This window comes from Entelurus aequoreus, linkage group LG13 (genome assembly GCF_033978785.1).
Source record: "Entelurus aequoreus isolate RoL-2023_Sb linkage group LG13, RoL_Eaeq_v1.1, whole genome shotgun sequence".
Taxonomy (NCBI): Eukaryota; Metazoa; Chordata; class Actinopteri; order Syngnathiformes; family Syngnathidae; genus Entelurus; species Entelurus aequoreus.
The window spans coordinates 19,109,308-19,133,859 of NC_084743.1; the positions used below are offsets into that span (position 1 = coordinate 19,109,308).

At 40.3% G+C, this 24,552-nt stretch overlaps 1 protein-coding gene across 2 annotated transcripts in view; it reads right to left on the bottom strand.

Annotated features, from left to right (window-relative positions):
* The window catches only part of pard3bb (par-3 family cell polarity regulator beta b), a 422,709-nt gene that overhangs the window by 267,180 nt on the left and 130,977 nt on the right, over positions 1–24,552 (bottom strand). For both annotated transcript variants that reach the window (XM_062067536.1, XM_062067535.1), the window contains exons 15-17: positions 20,461–20,614; positions 319–406; positions 122–234 (exon numbers count right to left, since the gene is read on the bottom strand). In XM_062067536.1, coding sequence (XP_061923520.1) covers positions 122–234; positions 319–406; positions 20,461–20,614 — 355 coding nt within the window. The remainder of the gene's footprint in view (positions 1–121; positions 235–318; positions 407–20,460; positions 20,615–24,552) is intronic.

A 24,552-nucleotide genomic window follows, 5' to 3' on the forward strand; every position in this document is an offset into this window, starting at 1 on the left:
AATGTTACAGTGGCCACAAAAATTAAATATACTTTACTCTGCCTTGTTTTAATGAATACTCTGGCCTACTACGCTACTGTGTTTTAATGTCGGTCATTATGGTGTTTTCTGAGATACCCACCGGTCTGTTTTTGGTCCGGGGTCGTGCCCAAGTCCACACTCTTTGAGGCTTTGACATGCTGGAACTGCTTCTGGTTGCCATACTGGGATGGAAACTGGTGTGCCGGGCTTTCCCTGGTACAAATATTGTCACAAATCACATTTCTAAATGGCACAAAATAAACGGACAGCAAAATGTATCCAGTAAGATGGACACACCTTTCCTGTAGGTAGGAGAAATTCGCAAAGCCTCTTGATTCTGTGTCATGCTCGGTCTCCTCGTCCATGAGAGAAGACGTATGTGTTCCTGAAAAACAAACAGTTTGTTCAAAAAGTTGGTTGATTATGACAAACATCTAAATCACGATTAATTGAATCTTCTACTTTGATTTTGGGAAAGGGAGCCTCTAATGCTAACAACATTTGGAGTTACAGTGCACCTGGCATCATTTTTGTTCTCAAAATTCTACACACAATACCCCACAATGACAATGGGAACATTTTTTGTTTTTTTGCAAATTTAATAAAACTAAAAAACAAAGAAATCACATGCACATACAGTATGTATTCACAGTCTTTGGCATTTAGCTCTAAAGTGAGCATAGCTGCATCCTGATTATCCTTGATTGGTATGGTATGGTCTTTATTGTCATAGCGCAAGCACAACGAAATTTTATTTTCAGACCGGTGCAATGGATGCCGAGTGGATACAGCTAATAATGCGAGAGTCCGGTCCATAGTGGGGCCGGCGGGGGATCCTCTTGCATGTAGAGGTTCCCACCAATCAAGCCTGTATAGTAGAGTGGTCAGCCGGAAGCCATTGATTTGTAAAAAATTGTCAAAATGCACCTGAAAGACTGTCAGGTTGAAACACTGATGACATCTATTAAACAGACAAGAAGCAAGGAATCATGCAGAGACAGAGTTCAATTTAGCTCATGAGGAGAACGCATGGAGCTGCACACTTAGTCACAGTCTCGCCCTACGCTCTAAGGTACAGATCCCGCGTCCCTCTATTTATTCAGGAGTTCCCCAGTCAACATCAAAAAAGGAGTGGTCACGTATATCATGCAAAGCAGGTCCAGTACGCACAATACGTGACGGAATGTGCTGGGGGCCTCGTGATTTCGCCTTGTCTCTGCTTCGTCTGCGTGCTGTTGTCTTATCTTCGTTGAGGTCCTTGGCTGTTAACGGGCTAAAATAAAGATAAAATCTGCGGCTGAGGACACCCTCAGACAAGAAGTTTTGTCCTTGCACAGATAGGAAAAGTACAGCTTGAGCACAATAGCTAATAACTATAGCAACATACTTTAAGCATACTAAAGTTGTGTGATAATATATATACATGATTATTCTAACAAGACTTTCAGACTATATGACAGGGGTCACCAACCTTTTTGAAAGCAAGAGCTACTTCTTGGGTACTGATTAATGCGAAGGGCTACCAGTTTGATACACACTTAAATAAATTGCCAGAAATAGCCAATTTGCCCAATTTACCTTTAACTCTATGTTATTATTAATAATTAATGATATTTACACTTAATTGAACGGTTTAAAAGAGGAGAAAACACGAAAAAAAAGACTATTACATTTTGAAACATAGTTTATCTTCAATTTCGACTCTTTAAAATTCAAAATTCAACTGAAAAAAAGAAGAGAAAAACTAGCTAATTCGAATCTTTTTGAAAAAATAAAAAAAATAATTTATGGAACATCATTAGTCATTTTTACTGATTAAGATTAATTTTAGAATTTTGATGAGATGTTTTAAGTAGGTTAAAATCCAATCTACACTTTGTTACAATATATAACAAATCGTCGAAAAAACAGAAGCTAAAATGAAGAATTAAATTAAAATGTATTTATTATTCTTTAAAATAAAAATAAAAAAAATTACTTGAACATTGATTTAAATTGTCAGGAAAGAAGAGGAAAGAATTTAAAAGGTAAAAAGGTATATGTCTTTAAAAATCCTAAAATCATTTTTAAGGTTGCATTTTTTCTCTAAAATTGTCTTTCTGACAATTATAAGAAGCAAAGTAAAAAAATTAATGAATTTATTCATTTAACCTACTCAGTGGCCTAGTGGTTAGAGTGTCCGCCCTGAGATCGGTAGGTCGTGAGTTCAAACCCCGGACGAGTCATACCAAAGACTATAAAAATGGAACCCATCACCTCCCTGCTTGGCACTCAGCATCAAGGGTTGGAATTGGGGGTTAAATCACCAAAAATGATTCCCGGGCGCGGCCACCGCTGCTGCTCACTGCTCCCCTCACCTCCCAGGGGGTGATCAAGGGTGATGGGTCAAATGCAGAGGACAAATTTCACCACACCTAGTGTGTGTGTGATGATCATTAGTACTTTAACTTAACTTAACTTAAGTGAAGACCAAGTCTTTAAAATATTTTCTTGGATTTTCAAATTCTATTTGAGTTTTGTCTCTCTTAGAATTAAAAATGTCGAGCAAAGCGAGACCAGCTTGCTAGTAAATAAATAAAAATAAAAAAATAGAGGCAGCTCACTGGTAAGTGCTGCTATTTGAGCTATTTTTAGAACAGGCCAGCGGGCTACTCATCTGGTCCTTACGGGCTACCTGGTGCCCGCGGGCACCGCGTTGGTGACCCCTGCTATATGACTATATGTCCACCAGAGCTGTTGCCCGTGCATTGAATGTTCATTTATCTACTATAAGCGGTTTCCAAAGGGGTTTCAGAGAATGTGGCAGTACATCCAACCGGCCTCACAACCGCAGATCACGTGGTCTTTTTGTGTATAGTAAAAGTTTTGGATTTCATACAAAATGGGATCAAAAACAAAAGTATCGCTTTTACATTTTTGTTCCTTGTTCCTATATATCGTATAGCAACATTGGTTTTGGGCTGCAGCCTGGTTCGGTCCGGAGGAGGAGGAGCTTGCTGGAGCGACGCGTCCTGACCGCGAAGCGAAGCCCTTCTGGACGGCTTCAGTCCTCGCCGACGCGTCTGGTACCGCGGTGGCGCGGCAACGTCCCCGGGCCACACGGAGCTGATCGGGACCAGCTTGCCGTTAGGACCCCACATCAGGTCCTGGCGCTCCACGGGGGAATGCCGGAGAGTTTCTGTCTCCATTGCCTTCAAGACCAGCCACGTCCCGTAGCCGGGATCCTCTGCGAGAGAACGTTTCTCTGCTGGCTTCCTACTGTAACGATCGGGTCGCATTGTGATGCGGGGATTTGTTCTCCCAAGATGCAGACGGATTCCGGACACAGCGTGCAGGTAGGAAATATATATCCTATATATAAAGTAATACAAATTTTAAAAAATGTTTTATGGCTTTTCTGTCAAAAACAACTTAGTTTTTTTATAGTAAAACTGAAATATGCAGTATTTAGTAATTAGAGCCCTAAAAGATCAATAATGCAGGACACCATTGATTTCATTCTTTCATATTTTTGAGTAATCACAGTGAAAAGATAAATAAAAAATCACTAAATATATTTGGGATCCAAAAGGTGCCCCACTCATAAAGTGATACATTTTTATTAGGTTTTTCTTTTACTTTCAACACTTAAGTTACGAGATCAACTTCAGATATATCTGTCCATTTTATGCGGGAACTATTATTTTGTTTGTTTTATGCGCTTTTGTCAAAGAAAACTTTGATGTTTTTATATGGCTACTACACAATATATGCAATATTTACCACATAAAACATTTTAAAGTGAAATATTTGAAGTAATTGGAGCCCTGAAAATAATTCATTATAACATGGATTTTTTGTCATTATTTTTTTTTTTGAGCAATGGCAAAAAAAAGAAAAATGAAGAAAGACATACTTGCCAACCCTCCCGTTTTTAGCGGGAGAATCCCAGGATTCAGCGCCTCTCCCGACAACCTCCCGGCAGAGATTTTCTCCCGACAAACTCCCGGTATTCAGCCGGAGCTGGAGGCCACGCCCCCCCCCCCCCCCCCCCCCCCAGCTTAATGCAGACCTGAGACTGAGTGGGGACAGCCTGTTCTCACGTCCGCTTTCCCACAATATAAACAGCTTGCCTGCCCAATGACGTCATAACATCTAGGGCTTTTAGAGAGTAGAGTGCACAACTGCGCACACAACAAGGAGACGAAGCAGAAGAACGAGGAAATTACAGACATGGCGACGCCGTCGACGAGCAAGATGAAGAAATACGCTTGCAAGTTCCAAAACGAATGGAAACAAGAATTTCAGTTCATCCAGGACGGTTCGAAGGGGAAGGTGTATGTTGCCTGTAAATATGTAGAACAGACTTCTCCATTGAACACGGTGGCCGAAATGATATACTCATCATGAACGGAGAAGTTAAACAGGACAATACTGCCATCTAATGGATAGCCACCGGAACACTGAAATTCAAGTATTTCTTTTATGTAAATAAAATATATATATATATATATATATATATATATATATATATATATATATATATATATATATATATATATATATATATATATATATAGCTAGAATTCACTGAAAGTCAAGTATTTCATACATATATATATATGAAATATATATGAAATACTCGAGTTGGTGAATTCTAGCTGTAAATAACCACGCCCCCAACCACGCCCCCCACCCTCACCCCCTACCCCCCACCTACCGATATTGGAGGTCTCAAGGTTGGCAAGTTCAAAAGTTTGGGGTCACCCAAACAATTTTGTGGAATAGCCTTCATTTCTAAGAACAAGAATAGACTGTCGAGTTTCAGATGAAAGTTCTCTTTTTCTGGCCATTTTGAGCGTTTAATTGACCCCACAAATGTGATGCTCCAGAAACTCAATCTGCTCAAAGGAAGGTCAGTTTTGTAGCTTCTGTAACGAGCTAAACTGTTTTCAGATGTGTGAACATGATTGCACAAGGGTTTTCTAATCATCAATTAGCCTTCGGAGCCAACGAGCAAACACATTGTACCATTAGAACACCGGAGTGATAGTTGCTGGAAATGGGCCTCTATACACCTATGTAGATATTGCACCAAAAACCAGACATTTGCAGCTAGAATAGTCATTTACCACATTAGCAATGTATAGAGTGTATTTCTTTAAAGTTAAGACTAGTTTAAAGTTATCTTCATTGAAAAGTACAGTGCTTTTCCTTCAAAAATAAGGACATTTCAATGTGACCCCAAACTTTTGATCGGTAGTGTAAGAAAAAAAAACAGCCTGCATGGCAGCTTTTGTGTCAACATTGCAACTTTTTCTCGTTAGATTTCACCTCATTCCACTTTTTTTAATGTTCCTTTTTTATTTTTACAATAGTATTTCCTGCCAGTAAACAATTGGCCGCAAATGGCCCCCCCGGGCCGCACTTTGGACACCGCTGCTGTAACTAGTTACTGGTTTTCAGTAACTAACCCCACACTGGTGGCGAGCACCGTGAATAAATAGCTCTGATTAGTGCCGAACACTAATCAGAAGCAAGTGAAACCAATTAATACCCATGGTAACCAAAACAAACCCAGAAGTGCAGAAAACAGGAACCGAGGGAGTCCAAAACTAACAGAACATAACTAAACAAAACATGATCCGGACCACGGATTATGACAAATAAACGAGTTCCATTGTACTCAAACTGCGTCACGTGTCACAAATGACGTACCACACTCCAGGAGTGAAACAGTAGCATGTGAGGACATCGCACTCTTTCATCAGCATTACTCTCTCCATCACACTGTCGCTGGTTCTATTCCGACAATCTGAAATTCTGTTGTTATTCCGCCTTCCACATCTTTCATTAATCATTGTGTCTTCCACTCAGCCCCCAACCCCCCCCCCCACAAACGTTGACATTTCTCGTCACTGCCAGCACCTTAATCAGCTCGACTGTCAAAAAACACATTCTTCTTTCACCTCGCGCGCAAACACGCAAATCTGTTCTCGCTGCCTCCCACTCTTTGATGTGGGGGGGAAAAAAAAACATTTGTTCTGTAAAAAGATAAATCATTCAGAGCTTGCTCCAATAGCAGATGTCCCCTTGTTATGCACATTTGGGTTTTTCAACCCTCTGCATTTGGAACCGTCTCTCTTTTGCTTTTTCACAGGCAGGCTTCACTAGGAGAGTGACACACACACACACACACACACACACACACACACACACACACACACACACACACACACACACACACACACACTTACTAAGGCTGACAAATGTCCTTGCATTTGCACGCACGTAAATGACACCGTAGATGAGGTGAATTTGAAGAGCGAGGTCAGAAGTGTTTACCAGATTCAGTGCAAACACACACACACACACACACACACACACACGCACACACACACACACACACACACACACACACACACAGAGATAACACAGTTTGATTCTGGTCAACAATGCCAACGCCCGAGCGCATGCATGCTTGTTCAAGCCCCCTCACATTTGCAAACACACAGAGGCAGAATACACACTTTTTAAACAGAGCTCTGCACACGGATACAATTACAGCGTATGCGCACAGCGCGCACTCATACACAACAAAGAACAGGTGAAGGTTCAACATTAAAAAAACAATACACTGTTAAAAAAAACTAATAGACAGCGGAGCCTTGACAAACACGTGAGGCGGAACATGGTGGGGGAAAAAATAACGGCGAGACCAGGTTATTTTTAGATTGTTTCATATCTGAAACTCTGATTGCTTGCAATGGACGCTGCTTTTAATAACTGAATGTTGATAAGTTGTGCAAAGAGAAAAGTGCATCATGATGAGTTAGTCACAACAGGAGGAGACTAAGCTTGAACATACTTAAAGGCCTACTGAAAGCCACTACTACCGACCACGCAGTCTGATAGTTTGTATATCAATGATGAAATCTTAACATTATAACACATGCCAATACGGCCGGGTTAACTTATAAAGTGACATTTTAAATTTGCCGCTAAACTTCCGGTTCGAAACGCCTCTGAGGATGACGTATGCGCGTGACGTAGACCGGGGAACACGGGTATGCCTTCCACATTGAAGCCAATACGAAAAAGCTCTGTTTTCATTTCATAATTCCACAGTATTCTGGACATCTGTGTTCTTGAATCTGTTGCAATCATGTTCATTGCATTATGGAGAAGGAAGCTGAGCAAGCAAAGAAGAAAGTTGTCGGTGCGAAATGGACGTATTTTTCGAACATAGTCAGCAACAACAGTACACAGCCGGCGCTTCTTTGTTTACATTCCCGAAAGATGCAGTCAAGATGGAAGAACTCGGATAACAGAGACTCTAACCAGGAGGACTTTTGACTTTGATACACAGACGCCTGTAGAGAACTGGGACAACACAGACTCTTACCAGGATTACTTTGATTTGGATGACAAAGACGCAGACGTGCTACTGTGAGTATGCAGCTTTGGCTTCTAAACATTTGATCGCTTGACCGTATGTGCGCAACTTTTTTTTGCGTATGTACGTAACTTTTTTTTAAATATATAAGCTTTATGAACCTTGGGTTAGGTGAACGGTCTTTTGGGCTGAGTGATTGTGTGTGTTGATCATGTGTTTGAATTGTATTGGCTTGTTCTATGGAGCTAGGAGCTAGCAGAGGAGCTAGGAGCTAGCATAACACGTACCGTACCGTACGTGCGCGTCACGTACGTAACTTTTTAAAAATATATAAGCTTTATGAACCTTGGGTTAGGTGAACGGTCTTTTGGGCTGAGTGATTGTGTGTGTTGATCAGGTGTTTGAATTGTATTGGCGTGTTCTATGGAGTTGGAGCTAGCAGAGGAGCTAGGAGCTAGCATAACAAACACGCAGGTGTTTTTATGCAGGATTAATTTGTGGCATATTAAATATAAGCCTGGTTGTGTTGTGGCTAATAGAGTATATATATGTCTTGTGTTTATTTACTGTTGTAGTCATTCCCAGCTGAATATCAGGTCACCCCCGGCTCTCACAGCATCTTCCCTATCTGAATAGCTTCAACTCCCCACTAGTCCTTCACTTGCACTTTACTCATCCACAAATCTTTCATCCTCGCTCAAATTAATGGGGAAATTGTCGCTTTCTCGGTCCGAATCTCTCTCACTTCATGCGGCCATCATTGTAAACAATAGGGAACTTTGCGTATATGTTCAACTGACTACGTCACGCTACTTCCGGTAGGGGCAAGCCTTTTTTTTATCAGATACCAAAAGTTGCAATCTTTATCGTCGTTGTTCTATACTAAATCCTTTCAGCAAAAATATGGCAATATCGCGAAATGATCAAGTATGACACATAGAAGTTTTGGTCGCTGATAAAAAAAAGCCTTGCCTGTACCGGAAGTAGCGTGACGTCGCAGGTTGAAGGGCTCCTCACTAGGGAATATACTCGAAACCGGTTTTCCCGGTTGTTCGATAAGAAAAGAACCGAGTCCTCGGACTCGAATCCCTTTTTGAGAACCGGTACCCGTTATCGAGACCACTATAGTAAAGAAAAAGAGTTGGTTCTTTATTCGAATCACTTGGAACGAATCCCGTCCCGACAAGAAATGCCCCGTGTGAAATCACAAGAAGTGACGTCACGTAGTTCAGTCATTTGTCACGGTGGGATGCAGCGTGCTGCGGTTCGTTCTCCCGGGACGCAAAACTGACGGCTCCGGACGAAAGCGTGCAGGTAGGAGATGATTTATTTCTCATAAATCATACGCATTACAACAGACAGGAACGAAACAAAAGGAAAGTGTGCCGTTCGCACGAGAAGCTAAAGCAAAAACTTACTTAGCACAGGAATACTAGAAGCTAAGGCAGGGGTCGGCAACCTTTACCACTCAAAGAGCCATTTTGGCAAGTTTCACAAATTAAAGAAAGTAATGGGAGCCACAAAAAAAACTTTTAAATTTAAAATGAAAAACACTGCATACAAAGCTTAAATGCTTTGTGCTATGTTAACTAGGGGTCTCCGACACACGCACCGGCACGCACTTTAATGTGGAAATTTGATGTTAGTGCAGCCCGCGAGTTTTGAATGAATGGCGCTTGATAGTGTCATACTTGCCAACCTTCTCATTTTCCCCGGGAGACTCCCGAGTATCAGAGCGTGATGACACTACATTTGGCGCCCTCTACAGTCTGCCCTAAAAGTGTACCTGCTCGACCACATGTAGAATGCAATTTCAGCTTGCTCACGTAAGTGACAGCAAGGCGTACTAACTCAGCAGCCACACATCTTACACTGACGGTACCAATACCCAGAATCCCATGCAGCCCTAACTCTTCCGCTCAACCAACGCACGGAGAGGGGGGGGGTTGATGTGTGGGGGTGTATAATGTAGACCGGAAGAGTTAGGGCTGCATGGGATTCTGGGTAATGGTTGTGTTGTGTTTATGTTGTGTTACGGTGGGATGTTCTCCAGAAATGTGTTTTTAATTATTTTTTGGTGTGGGATCACAGTGTGGCGCATATTTGTAACGTAACAATGTTAAAGTTGTTTGATACGGCTACCGTCAGTGTAAGCTGTGTGGCTGATGACTAAGTATGCTTTGCTGTCTCCTGTGTGTGCAAGTAATAACAACATGCAACATGTGGCTGGACTGGCACGCTGTATGTAAATGTTATAGAGGACAATTACTGCAGTGCAATTAGGGCACGCCCTTTGTTTAGTAATTAGAGTGTAAATAGGATTATTTTTTCCCTGGGAGTAATCTATGAAAGACACTGACATCCATAAATCTCCTGGGAAAATCGGGGGGGGGGGGGGTCGGCTCCGGAGCCGCGGGTTGCCGACACCTGAGCTAAGGTAACTATAGCACAGGAATTATGAGCTGGAAAACCAGAATGCCAACGTAACTGTTGCAAATGCAAACAATGAAGCCACGACGAGTGACCTGGAAAAGGCAGGCTTAAATAGAGTCTCTGATGAGCGACAGGTGCGCGTACAAGGCAGGTGAAAATCATAAATAACCATGGTGACTAAAACAAACCCCCGAAGTGCACAAAACAACTAAGGAAGTCCAAAATTAACAGAACATAACTAAACAAAACATGATCCGACCACATCATAATACATCACAGTTTCATGTCATTTCACTTTACAGGAGTAGGAAGAAGTAAAGCTTATTTAATCCTACCCCTTTCCCACTTCATACAAATATATACATCATTTACTGACCTTTTTATAATAAAATATCTGTGAATTAGTATACACAACAGTTTTGTAATATGTAATTAATTAATTCAGTCATTATTAATATACTGAGATGAATAATATCTTATTTTTGATAATTCTTCTTCTTTGTACTTTGTAAGCACTATTCATTTGAACAACCTCTTAAAGTGGATCACATCAGTACAATGTTTAACTTCTTTACTTAATCCATTCCATCATTTAATTCCACATCATTTTAGCTGTTTGCAATTTTACCAAATCATCGAACTTTAATATTTTTGACTCAATAAAAAAAGTGTCTGTATGTTCTCTATATCCAACATTACGTATCAATCTAATTACATTTTTTTGTAACACGGTTAACGAACGTAGCGCACATTTGTAGTTATTTCCCCACATTTCTGCACAATAACTCAGATATGGTAATACTATAGTAGCGAGCAGTAGAGAATGTGAAGTGATTTGTTAAACCAAATATTGTGTTTTTTTCCATATACAACAACCTATCTGGACTCGATAAGATAATCCATAAGGAATCGGTTCGATAAGAGGATTCGATAAGAGGATTCGATAATAGGCTCCAACTCGATAATTTCTTATCAAACATCATCCCTACTCCTCACATTTGCACATTGTTTACACCAGCAGCGAGAGAGATTCGGACCGAGAAAGCGACGATTACCCCATTAATTTGAGCCAGGATGAAAGATTCGTGGATGAAGAACGTGAGAGTGAAGGACTAGAGTGCAGTGCAGGACGTATCTTTTTTCGCTCTGACCGTAACTTAGGTACAAGCTGGCTCATTGGATTCCACACTCTCTCCTTTTTCTATTGTGGATCACGGATTTGTGTTTTAAACCACCTCGGATACTATATCCTCTTGAAAATGAGAGTCGAGAACGCGAAATGGACATTCACAGTGACTTTTATCTCCACGACAATACATCGGCGACGCACTTTAGCTACGCAGCTAACGTGATAGCATCGTGCTTAAATGCAGATAGAAACAAAAGAAATAAGCCCCTGACTGGAAGGATAGACAGAAGATCAACAATATTACCAAACCATGGACATGTAACCACACGGTTAATGCTGTACCGCCTGGCGAAGCCTAACAATGCTGTTGCTAATGACGCCATTGAAGCTAACTTAGCTACGGGACCTCGACAGAGTTATGCTAAAAACATTAGCTCTCCACCTACGCCAGCTCTCATCTGCTCATCACGACCTGCGTTCCAGCGATCGACGGCGCGACGAAGGACTTCACCACGATGATCGGTGCGGTCGGCGGCCCGTAGATGGAGGAAGTCAAGGTGAGGACAGCGGCGCGGCGGCGGGCGTTGTAGCTTTCGACGACACCCCGGCCATCATCAGAGTTGGCAAGAAACATATATTTCCCCAAAGTTACGTACGTGACATGCACATAGCGCCACGCACGGACGGGCAAGCGATCAAATGTTTGGAAGCCAAAGCTGTACTCACAGTAGCGCGTCTGCTATCCAACTCAAAGTCCTCCTGGTTGTGTTGCTGCAGCCAGCCGCTAATACACCAATCCCACCTACAGCTTTCTTCTTTGCAGTTTCCATTGTTCATTAAACAAATTGCAAAAGATTCACCAACACAGATGTCCAGAATACTGTGGAATTTTGCGATGAAAACAGAGCTTTTTGTATTGGATACAATGGTGTCCCAATACTTCCGCTTCAACCCTTGACATCACGCGCAAACGTCATCATACCTAGACGTTTTCAGCCGGAAGTTTCCCGGGAAATTTAAAATTGCACTTTATAAGATAACCCGGCCGTATTGGCATGTGTTGCAATGTTAAGATTTCATTATTGATATATAAACTATCAGACTGCGTGGTCGGTAGTAGTGGCTTTCAGTAGGCCTTTAAAAGGTAAATCAGAGTTGAGTTGTTGTTGAAAAATGGATCACTGCAAAAAGTCAGTGTTCAAAAACAAGAAAAAAATAAAATAAAATTAGGGGTATTTTATTTGAACTAAGCAAAATTATCTGCCAATAGAACAAGAAAATTGGGCTTGTCAAGACTTTCCAAAATAAGTAAAATTAGCTAACCTCAATGAACCCAAAAATACCTTAAAATAAGAATATTCTCACTAAAAACAAGTGCACTTTTCTTGGTAGAAAAAAAAGAGACCTTTTTGCTCAATATGTTGAAAAATATTCTTAAATTACCGTATTTTTCGGAGTATACCGTATTTCCTTGAATTGGCGCAGGGAATATAGTATTCGCACGTCTAGAATTACTGCCGGGTCAAACTCGTTTCTCAAAATAATTAACGCATGCTTGGCCTTATCGCCGGTTTATTATTGAAGCTGGATCAAATTCGTTTCGCAAAATATTAATTTTATTATCGCATGTCTATAATTTTCGCCGGGTCAAACTCGTTTCGCAAAATATTTAGCATATGGCTAGAACTTCCACCGGGTCAAATTCGTTACGTCACGAGTGACGCATCTGTCCTCCTTTTCAAAATGGAGGAAGCTGATTTCAGTAGTTTACTATCGCACAAAGGAAAAAAGATAAAGAGCTTTTCAGTAGGATTTAAGGTTCAAGCTATTGAATACCGGTACAGTATGCTAAAGAGAACAGTAAGCAGCTATGTTTTATTAATATACCGTAGCTGCGTGTGTGAAATACTGTATAAGTCATTAAATCACTCCCGCCTCCTGGTGGTAGAGGGCGCTGCCGCGCTAGTGATCCTTCTTGCGACTTCCTGTACTGCAGAAGAAGTGAACACACGCAGCAAGAGATTTATTTTTTCCCTCTGCCTGAACTTCTAATATGGAGGATCACATACAGGTATCTAAAATAAAACAGTTTTCTAAACTGGACTTTCAATGGAAGCAGGAGGTAATAATTAAAGGAATATCTCCATCGAAACAGAGACTTTTAAAACTGAAGAAAGAAAATAAGGAAGACTTCTATAAACAAGTTATCGATGCTTTTGGTCAGAAGGAGCTGCAAATGGACTCCATTTATAAGTACAGGTAAGACCATAATAACGTTTTTGTTAATTAAATGTGCTTTTCATGATGGTATGCTTACATCACACTCAAAGCGCACGCCTAAATTTTATGGATTCCTTTTGGTAAACGCCGGAGTGAGAAGAGGTTTTAAAATAATTACCGCATGCACGGCCATCCCGCCGGTTTCCGGTAAACGCAGGTGTGACAGGAGGTTTTAAATTAATTAACGCCCCTGCGGCTATTCAAGGAAATACGGTAAGTCGCTCCGGCCGAAAATGCATAATAAAGAAGGGAAAAAACATATATAAGTCGCAATGGAGTATAAGTCGCATTTTTTGGGGAAATGTATTTGATAAAAGCCAACACCTAGAATAGACATTTGAAAGGCAATCGAAAATAAATAAAGAATAGTGAACAACAGGCTGAATAAGTGTACGTTACATGAGGCATAAATAACCAACTGAGAAGGTGCCTGGTATGTTAACGTAACATATTATGGTAAGAGTCATTCAAATAACTATAACATATAGAACATGCTATACGTTTACCAAACAATCTGTCACTCCTAATCGCTAAATCCCATGAAATCTTATACGTCTAGTCTCTTACGTGAATGAGCTAAATAATATTATTTTATATTTTACGCTAATGTGTTAATAATTTCACACATAAGGCGCTCCTGAGTATAAGCCGCACCCCCGGCCAAACTATGAAAAAAACTGCCACTTATCGTCCGAAAAATACGGTAGGTAAATGCTAGTGCCATTATCTTGACATATTGATATATTTTTTTCATGCTTGAAGTAAGAAATTATTACTTTAAAAGAGTAGTTTTATACTTGTGAGTGTTAATCTTAAGGCCCAAGCTGTTTGTTTACATGCTTTTTTCTTTCTTTGCTATTTGGACTTATCGGACCCTAATTAGAATAAAAACTAAGAATCATCTTTTTAAATGATGTACTTAGTCCATAAGTAACAAACGTGTACTTCATGTTTAGTGACATGCTAATTCTTATTTTTACACTTTTTTTTTTCCAAATTCCATTGTATGTTATACTCTTCTGACACCACCAGATGGCAGTATAAGTGTCCACATAAGCGGCCATATGACCCCAATTCAGTAGTGTACACAATTTTGGAAATAAGAGCTAAAAGGTGCTGTCCACACATGTGGCCACTAAGCCTTTAGAGTTGATGACACAGCTTTGCATCAGTTGATATTCTAGTTTCAAGCATGTTTTACTCAATATAGGTCATCAAATCTCAGCAACAAGCTGTAATATCTTACTGAGATCATTTAGGACCAAAACCCTTAAAACAAGTAAAACACTCTAACATAAAATCTGCTTAGTGAGAAGAATTATCTTATCAGACAGAAAATAAGCAAATATCACCCTTATTTGAGATATTTCATCTTACTTAGATTTCAGTTTTTGCAGTGAGGGTTGGGTATCGTTCACATTTGTACCGATACGGTACCGATTCCGGGTACCTACGAAGTGGATTTATTGAGTTATTGATTCTGTTTAGCTGATTAGAGAGCTAGCTTCCGCAGCTAGTGGGTCCATGACGATGACTTCTGTTTTGTTTGATCAGCCGTTTTACTGCCGTGTTACAGACACCGTTTGGAAACAATTAAAGGCCTACTGAAATGACATTTTTTTATTTAAACGGGAATAGCAGATCTATTCTATGTGTCATACTTGATCATTTCGCGATATTGCCATATTTTTGCTGAAAGGATTTAGTAGAGAACAACGACGATAAAGATCGCAACTTTTGGTATCTGATAAAAACAACCCTTGCCCCTACCGGAAGTAGCGTGACGTCACAAGACAAAGGATTCCTCACAATTCCGCTTTGTTTACAATGGAGCGAGACATTCGGACCGAGAAAGCGACGATTACCCCATTAATTTGAGCCAGGATGAAAGATTTGTGGATGAGGAACGTGAGAGTGAAGGATTAGAGTGCAGTGCAGGACGTATCTTTTTTCGCTCTGACCGTAACTTAGGTACAAGCTGGCTCATTGGATTCCACACTCTCTCCTTTTTCTATTGTGGATCACAGATTTGTATTTTAAACCACTTCAGATACTATATCCTCTTGAAAATGAGAGTCGAGAACGCGAAATGGACATTCACAGTGACTGAACATGTAAATACACGGTTAATAATTTTCAGCTTGGCGAAGCTAAAAAAATAGAAGCTAAGTTAGCTACAGAACTAACGAGATAGCATCAGGCTCAAATGCAGATAGAAACTAAATTAAAAAAAACCCTGACTGGATGGATAGACAGAAGATCAACAATACTATTAAACCATGAACATGTAAATACACGATTAATAATTTTCAGCTTGGCGAAGCTAAAAAAATAGAAGCTAATTTAGCTACGGAGCTAACATGATAGCATCAGTCTCAAATGCAGATAGAAACTAAATTTAAAAAAAACCCTGACTGGAAGGATAGACAGAAGATCAAAAATACTATTAAACCATGAACATGTAAATACACGGTTAATAATTTTCAGCTTTGCGAAGCTAAAAAAATAGAAGCTAAGTTAGCTACAGAACTAACGTGAAAGCAGTCTCAAATGCAGATAGAAACCAAATAAAAAAAAACCCTGACTGGATGGATAGACAGAAGATCAACAATACTATTAAACCATGAACATGTAAATACACGATTAATCATTTTCAGCTTGGCGAAGCTAAAAAAATAGAAGCTAATTTAGCTACGGAGCTAACGTGATAGCATCAGTCTCAAATGCAGATAGAAACTAAATTAAAAAAAACCCTGACTGGAAGGATAGACAGAATATCAACAATACTACTACGGTATAGCTCGGTTGGTAGAGCGGCCGTGCCAGCAACTTGAGGGTTGCAGGTTCGATCCCCGCTTCCGCCATCCTAGTCACTGCCGTTGTGTCCTTGGGCAAGACACTTTACCCACCTGCTCCCGGTGCCACCCACACTGGTTTAAATGTAACTTAGATATTGGGTTTCACAATGTAAAGCGCTTTGAGTCACTTGAGAAAAAGCGCTATATAAATGTAATTCACTTCACTTCACTTCACTTACTATTAAACCATGAACATGTAAATACACGGTTAATAATTTTCAGCTTTGCGAAGCTAAAAAAATAGAAGCTAAGTTAGCTACAGAACTAACGTGAAAGCAGGCTCAAATGCAGATAGAAACAAAATTTAAAAAAAACCCTGACTGGATGGATAGACAGAAGATCAACAATACTATTAAACCACGAACATGTAAATACACAATTAATAATTTTCAGCTTGGCGAAGCTAAAAAAATAGAAGCTAATTTAGCTACGGAGCTAACGTGATAGCATCAGTCTCAAATGCAGATAGAAACTAAATTAAAAAAAACCCTGACTGGAAGGATAGACAGAAGATCAACAATACTATTAAACCATGAACATGTAAATACACGGTTAATAATTTTCAGCTTGGCGAAGCTAAAAAAATAGAAGCTAACTTAGATGCGGTGGCGGCGGGCGTTGTACACTTTTGACGACACCCCGGCCGCCATCAGAGTCGGCAAGAAACATATATTTCCCCAAAGTTACGTACGTGACATGCACATATCGACACGCACGTACGGGCAAGCGATCAAATGTTTGGAAGCCAAAGCTGTACTCACCGTAGTGCGTCTGCTATCCTGCTCAAAACACAACACAACCTCCTGGTGTTGGTGTTGCTGCAGCCAGCCGCTAATACACCGATCGCACCTACAACTTTCTTATTTGCAGTCTCCATTGTCCATTAAACAAATTGCAAAAGATTCACCAACACAGATGTCCAGAATACTGTGGAATTTTGTCGAAGAAAACAGAGGTATTTGAATTGGGTCCAAACACTTCCCTTGACCTCGTGACGTCACGCGCATACGTCATCATACCGCGACGTTTTCAAGCGGAAGTTTCCCGGGAAGTTTAAAATTGCACTTTATAAGTTAACCCGGCCGTATTGGCATGTGTTGTCATGTTAAGATTCCATCATTAATATAAAAACTATCAGACTGCGTGGTCGGTAGTAGTGGCTTTCAGTAGGCCTTTAAGGTATGTAAATAAACTATTTCTGTGTAAATTACTCATTTCGAAAGGTATATATGTGGCTTATAAACCGGTCCAGCTAATCTATGGAAAATATATATTTTTTCCCTGTAATTTAGTTTGTGCAGCCAATACACCGGTGCACTCTATTTATCCGGAATAAATACGGTAGTAACATATTATTATTATCATTATATCTTTTTGAGCAGGTAATGTATCTGCCATGCACTCGCTGAGCTAGCCCTAAAGCACGGACGACACATTACATCGATTTTGGCTGAACAAGTTGTGACAAAACCATATTTACAAATATCTTTAAAAAAACGAGCAGGCAAGAAGATTAGGCTTATATGGACAGTTGATTGTGCAAAATTGAAACGAGTCACACATGAGGAAGTATGTGTAACATCTTGGTATACGAGAAAACATTCCCCGAACCCCCATGAACCTTCAGTAGTATAATTTGTCAATAAAATTGTTATAAGTACACCTCTGCATAACATTGCATCCTTACTAACATTGAAAAAACAAGAACCACAGATCAACCTGCAACACATAATAAATGTGTTGACATTGTTTAGGTCTGTAACACTAATGGCTTTTTTGCCGATATCCGATATTGTCCAACTCTTAATTACCGATTCCGATATCAACCGATACCGATATATACAGTCGTGGAATGAACACATTATTATGCCTAATTTTGTTGTGATGCCCCGCTGGATGCATTAAACAATGTAACAAGGTTTTCCAAAATAAATCAACTCAAGTTATGGAAAAAAAAATGCCAACATGGCACTGCCATATTTATTATTGAAGTCACAAAGTGCATTATTTTTTTTAACATGCCTCAAAACAGCAGCTTGGAATTTGGGACATGCTCTCCCTGAGAAAGCATGAAGAAGTTGAGGTGGGCGGGGTTTGGGGGGGCGGGGTTTAGGGTAGGGGGTGGCGGGGGGTGTATATAGTTTAGTTTAGTCTTTATTTGAAGGGACAATGTACAGAAACATTAAGCTCAAAGACAGATATGTTCTGTACCAGATTATAGCTAAATAGCTAATTTCCATCTGCAGTCCCTGGCTACCTAAATTAAAGGGATACAAAAATCATGCAATAAAATTATGACAATAAAATCATACACAAGTATGTAAGTAAGTAGCGTCCCGGAAGAGTTAGTGCTGCAAGGGGTTCTGGGTATTTGTTCTGTCGTGTTTATGTTGTGTTACGGTGCGGATGTTCTCCCGAAATGTGTTTGTCATTCTTGTTTGGTGTGGGTTCACAGTGTGGCGCATATTTGTAACAGTGTTAAAGTTGTTTATACGGCCACCCGCAGTGTGACCTGTATGGCTGTTGACCAAGTATGCCTTGCATTCACTTGTGTGTGTGAAAAGCCGTAGATATTATGTGATTGGGCCGGCACGCAAAGGCAGTGCCTTTAAGGCACGCCCCCAATATTGTTGTCTGGGTGGAAATCGGGAGAAATTCGGGAGAATGGTTGCCCCGGGAGATTTTCGGGAGGGGCACTGAAATTCGGGAGTCTCCCGGGAAAATGGGGAGGGTTGGCAAGTATGACTGGGAGACGCAACTGCTCTGTACTTCTCCCTACGTCCGTGTACCACTCCGTACAGCGGCGTTTTAAAAAGTCATACATTTTACATTTTGAAACCGATACCGATAATTTCCGATAATACATTTTAAAGCATTTATCGGCCGATATTATCGGACATCTCTAGTATAATGTGTCAATAAAATTGTTATAAGTACACCTCTGCATAACATTGCATCCTTCCTAACATTGAAAAAACAAGAACCACAGATCAACCTGCAACACATAATAAATGTGTTGACATTGTTTAGGTCTGTAACACAAACCATTTAAAGTTTTTCTAATCTTTATTTAAAATATAAAAATGTGTTGAGCGACTTGAACTACTTGATACTAAAAAAAAACAATAAACTCAATAAATAATAATACATTCAAACTGAGGAGCAAAATAAATAAAAGACTTAAATAGAGATGTCCGATAATGGCTTATTTGTCGATATCCGATATTCCGATATTGTCCAACTCTTAATTACCGATTCCGATATCAACCGATACTGATATATACAGTCGTGGAATTAACACATTATTATGCCTAATTTTGTTGTGATGCCCCGCTGGATGCATTTAACAATGTAACAAGGTTTTCCCAAAATAAATCAACTCAAGTTATGGAAAAAAATGCCAACATGGCACTGCCATATTTATTATTGAAGTCACAAAGTGCATTATTTTTTTTAAACATGCCTCAAAACAGCAGCTTGGAATTTGGGACATGCTCTCCCTGAGAGAGCATGAAGAAGTTGAGGTGGGTTGGGTGTATATTGTAGCATCCCGGAAGAGGTAGTGCTGCAAGGGGTTCTGGGTATTTGTGCTGTTGTGTTTATGTTGTGTTACGGTGCGGATGTTCTCCCGAAATGTGTTTGTCGTTCTTGTTTGGTGTGGGTTCACAGTGTGGCGCATATTTGTAACAGTGTTAAAGTTGTTTATACGGCTACCCTCAGTGTGACCTGTATGGCTGTTGACCAAGTATGCATGGCATTCACTTGTGTGTGTGAAAAGTCGTAAATATTATGTGATTGGGCCGGCACGCAAAGGCAGTGCCTCTAAGGTTTATTGGCGCTCTGTACTTCTCCCTACGTCCGCGTACCACTCCATACGGTGGCGTTTTTAAAAAGGCATACATTTTACTTTTTGAAACTGATACCGATAATTTCCGATATTACATTTTAAAGCATTTATCGGCCGATAATATCGGCAGTCCGATATTATCGGACATCTCTACACTTAAACCTTCAAAACCAAAAAGGAAAAAACAGTACATAGCTTAGGGTTTGAAGCATGATACTGATAAAGCATGTTCCCCACTACATGAGAAGAACTGGGGGAAGCAAGGTGATTGGAAAAATCTTCCCTTGAATAAAATGCATTATGAAATATGTTGGGTGAATCAATAAAATCCATTAGGGTACAACTTGTGCTTAGCTTATTGTTCTGATAAAAGTGCTGCTCATGCAAAATATGCACTGATCTCTTTATGATGTTTCAAAGCTAAGTAGGAAGATTGGACAGGTCAAACTTGAATCATTATTAAAACAAACAAACCTTTATGACCCGTTAACCTCACAACTTTCATTGAGCTACTCACCCTCGAGTGTATGAAAGGAGCTGTTGCCCGTAGGAGGGGTGGGTTGATCGTTCGTCCGACAATGCAGACCCGCAGGACCATTCCTTTGGTTCAGGAGATCAGCCACGATAGGGGAGTGGTCCAATGTGCAATTTGGGGAAACGCCACGTTGTGTCTGGAAAAAAATAATAAAACAAGCCACATTAATTCAAAGAATATGACGTTTATTTGGATGGAAATGAAGGAACATGTACAAAACCCAAAACCAGTGAAGAAATAAGCAGGGGCGTCCATGATGACGTTGCTTGGATGGCAACATATGTTGCTCCAAAACCTGTATGTACCTTTCAGCATTAATGGTGCCTTCCCAGATGTGTAAGTTACCCATGCCTTAGGCAATAATACACCCCCATACCATCACAGATGCTGGCTTTTGGACTTTGCGTCCATGACAGTCAGGATGGTTCAGGACACGACTTCCACAGTTTCCAAAAACAATTTGAAATGTGGACTTGTCAGACCACTTTTCCACTTTGCATCAGTCCATCTTAGATGAGCTCGGGCCAAGCGAAGCGTTTCTGGGTGTTGTTGATAAATGGCTTTCGCTTTGCATAGTAGAGTTTTAACTTGCACTTACAGATGTAGGGACGAACTGTAGTTACTGACAGTGGTTTTCTGAAGTGTTCCTGAGCCCATGTGGTGATATCCTTTACACACTGTCGTCGCTTTTTGATGCAGTACCGCCTGAGGGATCCAAGGTCACGGGCATTCAATGTTGGTTTTCAGCCTTGCTGCTGACGTGCAGTGATTTCTCCAGATTCTCTGAACCTTTTGATGATATTACGGAGCGTAGATGGTGAAATCTCTAAATTCCTTGCAATAGCTGGTTGAGAAATGTTGTTCTTAAACAATTTGCTCACGCATTTATTCACAAAGTGGTGATAGTCACACACACACACACACTAGGTGTGGTGGAATTACTCTCTGCATTTGACCCATCCCCTTGTTCCACCCCCTGGGAGGTGAGGGGAGCAGTGAGCAGCAGCGGTGGCCACGCTCGGGAATCATTTTGTTGATGTAACCCCCAATTCCAACCCTTGATGCTGAGTGCGAAGCGGGGAGGCAATGGGTCCCATTTTTATAGTCTCTGGTATGACTCTGGTTTGAACTCACGACCTACCGATCTCAGGGCGGACACTCTAACCACCAGGCCACTGAGCAGGTTAAAAGTACACACGGCGCTCAAAAATCTGTCAAAATGTTTTTAGTACGACTTCGGTAAGCTATGAAGTCGCACCGCTTGATGGATTGTCGGCGCATTAAACATAGGAGTATTATTATGGTGTGTGTATAAGGTAAGACATATTATCTGGCGCTTTGTTTCGCAAGATTATGCAAAAGCAGCTTTTCTTACCTTCTGGTACCTGTTGTTTTGTATTTGGGATCTGCATAAGTCCTGGAAATGTGCGCGGGTCCGCAATTGTAGTCCGTGCCGACGCTCTAGTCATAAGCTTCTTCTTTAAAGTAGTGTAAAGTTCTTACTTATATCTGTCAGTAAACTCGCCATGAAAGCGCTAAAACATACCGGTGTAGTGAGTTTACATTATTCACCCAAGGAACTTTAGTTATGAGAGAGTTCCGCTCGGACGCTTTTTCACGGGACACATTTCTGCCGTTGATGTTGCACTAGTGAGCCACGGATGAGGAGATGCTGCTCCGTTATTGATTGAAGTAAAGTCTGAATGTCATTAAAACAGTTAGCTCCATCTTTTGACACTTCTTCCACTCCCGTCCTTGCACGCTACACCGCTACAACAAAGGTGACGGGGAGAAGACGCTGTCGAAGGTGAGCCACGTAAATAAGACCGCCCACAAAACGGCGCATTCTGAAGCGACTGTCAGAAAACGGCTTGAAAATGATCTGTAAAACATCATCTATGCAACATTTTGACCAAATAACCACCATTACATGTTATGTAGAGCAGTGTTTTTCATCCTTCTCTGAGCCAAGGCACTTTTTTTTCATTGAAAAAATTCTGAGGCACACCACTAGCAGAAAACATAAAGAAATGAAACTCAGTAGACAATAAAAATTTGTCGTCGCAATTGTTGGATATGAATTCAAACCAGCATGCATCAATATAGCTCTTGTCTCAAAGTAGGTGTACTGTCACCACCTGTCACATCACACTCTGACTTATTTGGAGTTTTTTGCTGTTTTCCTGTGTGTAGTGTTTTAGTTCTTTGTCTTGCACTCCTATTTTGGTGGCTTTTTGTCTTTTTTTGGTATTTTCCTGTAGCAGTTTCATGTCTTCCTTTGAACGCTATTCCCCGCACCTGCTTTGTTTTCGCAATCAAGACTACTTAAGTTGTTGCAGGGTTTCCCACACATTCATTTATTTGTGGCGGCCCGCCACGAAAGAATTACGTCCGCCACAAATTTAAAAATTAAAAAAAAAAAAAAAAAAAAATTTTAAATTAAAAAAATGTTGTTTGGTTTTTTTGTCCTGTCCAGCTTCTCAGGCAAATCATATAGTTGATGTAGATGCCCATATCGGCTGTTCAGATTTACTTTACAAAAGAGAAGTGTAGGATACTTCTCTTGTTGCCTTATTTGTATTTGACTTTATTAAATGTATTTATATTAGAAACACAACATGTGTATTTTTAACAAAGGGTGCAAAGTCTGCAGGCAGTAGGAAACACATGGTTAAGTGTAGGGAGTAAAACTAATGGCAGTCTAAAGTTCAAGATTTTTGGAGCTCTTTGTTCAGTGGATCAGATGTTTGATGAAGCTCTGTGTCTATCTACCACCACTACTGTTTTCTGTTTATTTGTTACTGACTGTGGCAGGACACCTCTGCCTCTGTTTCACTTTATGTTGCTGGTAAATAATATGGTTGTAGTAGTAGGCTAAAGTTAAGTTATTTAGTATGCACTAATTAAAGGGGCAGAGCTTTGAGACATTTTAGCTTTTATATTTTATAAGATATATTTTTTGTAAGAACCACAATTAAGAAATATATTTCAGTGAATAACTTATTGTTCAAATCTGTATATAAATATGTACATAAAGTGTTGTAATTATATTGTAAAATGGATGGATGGACGTTTAAAACAAAACTGTTATTATTAATTAGTAAGTATACATTTTTTTAGCCTTTTTAGAGAAAATCAAATCATTGTAGTAAATTATGCAAATTACTCGATGATGTCACGGTGACCACGCCCATAGCCACGCGCCCGCCGCCACAGGTATCTTGGCAGTTTATGGGAAACACTGTGTTGCTATCCTTCTTTGTGTGGACATTGTTGATTGTCATGTCATGTTCGGATGTACATTGTGGACGCCGTCTTTGCTCCACAGTAAGTCTTTGCTGTCGTCCAGCATTCTGTTTTTGTTTACTTTGCAGCCAGTTCAGTTTTAGTTTGGTTTTGCATAGCCTTCCCTAAGCTTCAATGCCTTTTCTTAGCGGCACTCGCCTTTTGTTTATTTTTGGTTAAAGTGTTAGATACCTTTTTACTTACCGCATATTGTGATCACGACAAACCGTGTTCCCCACATCTACAAAGCAATTAGCTACCTGCTGCCACCTACTGATATGGAAGAGTATTACACGGTTAGTTTGCCGATCTCTAGACAGCACCGACACTCAACAACGGCACATAATTACCGGTTTGCAAAAAAAACATTTTTAACCCAATTAGGTGAAATGACACAATCTCCCATGGCGCACTAGTGGTTGAAAAAACACTGATGTAGACCACAAGGAAGTGTTTTACATGTAGAAAAAAAAATCTAAATATGACCCCTTTAATGGGTCTTATAATCCGGTGCGCCTTTTGTATGAAAAAAGACCTGAATAGACCAGCTCAACGACAGGGATTCTTTTAACCCGACGCGCCCTATGGTCCTAAAAATACGGCACTCTCACAGATGTTCGATCGTATTTACTCATTTTTCACCTCAGGTTTTAAAGGGTTCGGGTGTTTTTAGCTGTGTGTCTATTTTGTTGGGTCTTTATCCTCTTGAAGAAGCCATGACCTGTGACTGAGACCAACTTTCTGACACCGCCCGAACGTCTTGATATTGTTATTGATATTTCATCATAC